This window comes from Trematomus bernacchii, unplaced genomic scaffold (genome assembly GCF_902827165.1).
Source record: "Trematomus bernacchii unplaced genomic scaffold, fTreBer1.1, whole genome shotgun sequence".
Taxonomy (NCBI): Eukaryota; Metazoa; Chordata; class Actinopteri; order Perciformes; family Nototheniidae; genus Trematomus; species Trematomus bernacchii.
In genome coordinates this window covers 754,446-760,224 of record NW_022987652.1, presented here as the reverse complement: position 1 = coordinate 760,224, position 5,779 = coordinate 754,446, and the positions used below count along the sequence as shown (strand labels likewise).

Below are 5,779 nucleotides of genomic sequence, written 5' to 3'. Positions count from 1 at the left end.
TTGCACTAAGGTGTGTCTGCTGCTGAGCCTACCTATTGTTATTATATATATATATGTTTTGATACTACTGACACTTTATTTGATATTGAAAATGTTAACTTCTATTTACATGCATACGACACACCTGGGACAGCGTGATGCTGTTATTGATATTGTCTTGAGTGTGCAATAAAAGAGAACCTACATGGCGATTAAACGGAGCCTGTATCTTACATTTTTCATTACATTTCATGTAACTAAGCTTGCTTATTTCTCCTCTGACACGTAATCTTTACAGTGACCTGTGTAGCATCCTATACATCACATGTAAGTAATTATTCTGATACCATCATGTTTCATCGGTTATAAACTGGCGAAGCTTTATTTATTGTGGCTTTCAAAAAGATAATTTCATTGTATTTCAAAATGGCGTCCATCTATTTATAGAAAGAGAAATGGTTAAGTGTGTTATTACCAGTGTTGTGAGTTCAATATTTGTAATTAATTATAGTAAGGGAACATCTTAGGAGTTAGTGTAGTGAGTTTCAGAGCAGTGTAATCATTATTTGACCTAAAATTAAATGTTTTTATGAACATGGGGATTTGCTAACTTTTGATTTCCCCCATTTTACACGACACAAATGGAGGCCACTATGGGCCACAACTAACACGTAGGTTTCTGTAGGGTTCATGGCAGACGGATGCAGTTGCTCTCAGGAGGATATATAATAAAGGTGTGTTAGCTGCTGAGCCTATTTAGTGTGCATACGACACACCTGGCACAGTTTATTCATTTCAAGGTTCAAGGTTCAAGGTTCAAGGTTCTTTATTGTCAAACTAACATAGCTACAGAGTAATTATGTCGTTGAAAATCTTATGTCACAGGCTTCTCCAACAATGCAACATAATAATACAGATAGTAGTAATACAAAAAGAAAAATAGTTCTAAAATAAAGTGAGTATGTGGAATAGTGCAGTACGAGTCTATATACAAGTTATTGGAATGATATATATTAGATAGTAGATATATATTACTAAGTAGAAGATGAATGTTTTGAAATTGTTTCAGCAGTTCAATTGTTTAACAGTCTCACTGCACGCGGGAAGCAACTGTCTCCGAATCTTCTTGTCCTTGCCAGGATGCTGCGGTAACGTCTGCCAGACGGCAACAGAAAGAACAGTTTGTGGCTGGGGTGATGGGGTCTTTGATAATCCGTAGGGATTTCTTCCTGAGCCGCTGGGAGTAAAGGTCCTCCATGGATGGCAGCTCCGTCCTGGTGATGTGCTGTCATTTCACACAGGTTACGCAGAGCGCGTGCATGTCGTCGTCCAATCCTTTTGTCAATCCTTCTTAACCGCCGTCGCCTCCGAATCAGCATTGCTATTGCATTTGACTGGTCGACGATCTGTATTTGTGTTTGCTTAAATAACTCAGACGAAGCTCATGTCTGAGGTCGGAAGGTAAACAGAGGCCTCATTTACAGCAAGTGGGCGCGGCAGGTTTTTCTTCTTCTTTTTCTCTCGGTTTTTTGGCGGATTGCAACTTTAAGGTGCATACCGCCACCTACTGTAAAAGAGCTCTCATGAACTAAAGTTCTCATGAACTATTGTGGGAAAAGTACTTGGTGTGAACGCGCCAATTGACTTCCTCGGACACCGCGTCACCAAGAGCGGTGCAGCACCCCTGCCGGCGAAGGTTGAGACAGTTGCGGCGTTTCCTCGCCCGCTCACAGCCCGGTCGCTCCGTGAGTTCCTGGGGATGGTGACTTTCTACCACCGTTTCATCGCCCGGGCCGCCCACATTATGCGGCCGCTGTATGAGGCTTTGAAGGGTACGACCCCCATCCAGGCGATCGACTGGACGGCGGAAGCTGGAGAAACGTCCACAAACAGAGCTATGTTTGCTGGGTCTTCAGGGAGGAGAGGGAGGGGGTCTGTTGAGGTCTGAGGGTCCTCTGAGAGGAGAGGAGGGAAGGAGATGAGGAGGTGAGGAAGGGAGTGAGGAAGGAGGTTCAGTCTCCTGGATCACGTTAGGTAGGGGTGTCTCTGTGATGGGGTCCTGTGGGGGGGGTCCTGGGAAGGGGACACAGCGGGGGACGTCTCCTCGGAGGAACTCACCTCGATGGACTCTCAGGAATCTGAGGTTTCTTCTTCTCCATTGAGACACATCTGTTGGAGGGTAAAAAGAAAAGATTTAAAAGAAGGTTTCAACCACAAATCATCATTTTGGTGTCAATTAAAGAGGACGTGTAGTTTTCAGGTTCATAGTTAGTGTGAATGCACAGGATAAGGATTTCTATATAAAAGCCCCCCCCCCCCACACACACAATACTACTACTACTACTACTACTACTACTACTACTTACAGTAAAAAACGACTCACTGTACATTCAACTATTAAATCAATCAGCTATCTCAGGACATTGAGGCTATACATTTACAGTGGAGGAAACAAGTATTTAACCTCCTTCAGATTTTGTAAGTTTACCAACTTATTTTACAACTAAAAGCTCTTTTCAAATGAAGAGCAGGTTGTAACCGAGGCTCTGTGTAGGTCAGAGTCTGAGCGCTGCTCCTCCTCCTGAATGACTCAGAGTTTGATAAGCCCTCCCTCTTCTTCCTGCTCTCAGACACAGCCAGCTCCACTCTGTACTTCCTGGTTCCTCCCCTTCAGATCCACACTGAGGAGGAGGGGTGTAACCAACATGTGGGTAAAGAACAAGAGCTGATAGGCCACATTCACCGCCCACACACATCCTGTTCAGATAACCTGTCTCACTAGTTTCAGCTCTCAGGAAGTGAAACTCACACACTCGCTGCTACTGAGAGGGGAAATGGCGCAGAAAGGAGTTCAGCTGGAGCGGGACACCTTAATATCTTGTCCCATCTGTCTGGATCTACTGAAGGATCCGGTGACCACTACCTGTGGACACAGCTACTGCATGAAGTGTATTAAAGGCTTCTGGGACGGAGAGGATGAGAAGGAGATCCACAGCTGCCCTCAGTGTAGGCAGAGCTTCACACCGAGGCCTGTCCTGCTGAAAAGCACCATGTTAGCAGCTTTAGTGGAGGAGCTGAAGAAGACTGGACCCCCACCTGCTCCTGCCGATCTCTGCTATGCTGGAGCTGAAGATGTGGCCTGTGATGTCTGCACTGGGAGGAAACTGAGAGCCTGTAAGTCCTGTCTGCAGTGTGTGGCCTCTTACTGTGACCAACACCTCCAGCCTCATTATGAATCGCCTGTCTTTAAAAAGCACAAGCTGGTGGAGCCCTCCAAGAAGCTCCAGGAGAACATCTGCTCTCGTCACGACGAGGTGATGAAGATGTTCTGCCGCACTGATCAGCAGTGTATCTGTTATCTCTGCTCTGTGGACGAACACAAAGGCCACGACACGGTGTCAGCTGCTGCAGAGAGGACTGAGAGGCAGAGAGAGCTGGAGGGGAGTCGACTAAACATCCAGCAGAGAATCCAGGACGGAGAGAAGGAGGTGAAGCTGCTTCAGCAGGAGGTGGAGGCCGTCAATGGCTCTGCTGATAAAGCAGTGGAGGACAGTGAGAAGATGTTCACTGAGCTGATCCGTCTCATGGAGAAAAGAAGCTCTGATGTGAAGCAGCAGGTCAGATCCCAGCAGAAGAGAGAAGTGAGTCGAGTCAAAGAGCTTCAGGAGAAGCTGGAGCAGGAGATCTCTGAGCTGAAGAGGAGAGACGCTGAGCTGAAGCTGCTGTCTCACACAGAGGATCACAACCAGTTTCTGCACAGCTACCCCTCACTGTCAGCCCTCAGTGAACCTACACACTCCTCCAGCATCAACATCCGTCCTCTGAGCTACTTTGAGGACGTGACGGCGGCCCTGTCAGCAGTCAGAGACAAACTACAGGACGTCCTGAGAGAGGAATGGACAAACGTCTCACCGACTGAGGTGGAGGTTTTACTGTCAGCAGCAGAGCCCACCACCAGAGCTGGGTTCTTACAATATTCACAGGAGATCACTCTGGATCCAAACACAGCAAACAGACGGCTGGTATTATCTGAGGGGAGCAGAAAAGCAGCATTCATGAAACAACAACAGTCTTATTCTAGTCACCCAGACAGATTCACTGCATGGTCTCAGGTCCTGAGTAGAGAGAGTCTGACTGGACGTTGTTACTGGGAGGTGGAGTGGAGAGGGGGAGGAGTTGATGTAGCAGTCGCATACAAGAATATCAGCAGAGCAGGGGGGGGATGTGAATTTGGATACAATGACAAATCTTGGTCCTTAGTGTGTGACCAAAACAGTTATTCATTTCGTTACAACAGTATCAGCACTCCCGTCTCAGGTCCTCTGTCCTCCAGAGTAGGAGTGTACCTGGATCACAGAGCAGGTGTTCTGTCCTTCTACAGCGTCTCTGAAACCATGACTCTCCTCCACAGAGTGCAGACCACATTCACTCAGCCGCTACATGCTGGAGTTCGGCTTTATCAGAGTTATGGAGACACTGCTGAGTTTTGTAAACTCAAATAGCCTGAAGTCATTGGAGGAACTCTTCTACTTCTTAAACTCACCGTGTGTCCATCAGAGCTGATTGTTCATGTCTTCACTGCGCAGAGATCAGCTGTCAATCAAACATGATGGGATGTGCTTCAACATCTCCTCATGAGTTGTTCTGTAAAGGTTGGACTTTCTTCCGGCTCCTTCCTGTGTCTGTGTAGCCATGGAGGCTGTCACTGCTCAGGAGGATCCTTGTTCACCTGAACTGATATGTAAACTTTGCTCTAAATATGTGTTGGATATTTCTTTGATTCATGTTGTTGTTTCTCTTGTAATGCACGAGTCTTCAGAGAGAAAGCAGCAGAGCTTCTTTTATTCTACACATTTTATTCTGCCCACTTTCTAAAACAATAGAGGCATTTATAATCACATGTATTATTTTGACAGATTAAATGTTATTGTTGCCCAAATTAACAACCAATGAGTTCCCAGATGGTTATAACACTTATTTCATCATAACATGTTTATTTAAAATGATATTACTAACTGTCATGATCATAATCAATAAGTACATCATTCATTATTCTCCTGTAAATAGCTTAGAGTCTTTGCTTGGGAAATAAAATGTTATTTTTTGCAGACTAATTGTTGTTGTTGTTGTTGTCCAAATAGAAAGTGGGTACTCTGATGTTTTATAGAACATAACTTATCATGATAATAATCAATAAGGAAATCATGTATGACTCTGTTTGAAATAGCTGAGATGAAACACATGGTGTGGATAAAGTGAAACTGATCATGAAATCATTGAACAGACTTTACTGATGGGATGTGTGATCAAATGAAATGTTTAGATCATTAATAAAGGTTTGTCTTTCAAAAACAAAAACAGGATGTTCTTCTTGTGTTATGTCCAAGGTGCCATACGAAGCTGATGGAGAACATGTGGAAGTGATCTGAGACTAAATGAAGCTCAGCGCAAGTTCAACCAGGAAGACCGTCTTTACTCATTAATTTACTATTTACATGTTACTACTCTCTCTCTCCTCTCAATAAGTGTCCACTCCCCAGCTTAACCAAATCAGTGGATGTTTGCTGGAACTGTTTGTAAACAGCGTGTTTCCTGACGGACACACACAGCGCTTAGACCGGTCAGGTAGAGTACTCAGATCTTGCTCTTGAGTAAAAGTAGAAGTACTCAGATCTTGTACTTGAGTAAAGTAGAAGTACTCAGATCTTGTACTTGAGTAAAGTAGAAGTACTCAGATCTTGCACTTGAGTAAAAGTAGAAGTACTCAGATCTTGTGCTTGAGTAAAAGTCGAAGTACTCA

General features: G+C 44.6%; 1 protein-coding gene across 1 annotated transcript; it reads left to right on the top strand.

Moving 5' to 3' along the window:
* The first annotated feature begins 2,620 nt into the window (after positions 1–2,620).
* Positions 2,621–5,337, top strand: LOC117486414 (tripartite motif-containing protein 16-like). Its single transcript, XM_034134843.1, has one exon. It carries the CDS (start codon positions 2,814–2,816, stop codon positions 4,479–4,481), a length of 1,668 nt encoding a protein of 555 aa, XP_033990734.1. The 5' UTR covers positions 2,621–2,813; the 3' UTR covers positions 4,482–5,337.
* The last annotated feature ends 442 nt before the right edge of the window (positions 5,338–5,779 follow it).

Coding starts and splice junctions, on each gene's coding strand:
- LOC117486414 (XM_034134843.1), top strand. CDS start 2,814: ATGGCGCAGAAAGGAGTTCAGCTGGAGCGGGACACCTTAATATCTTGT.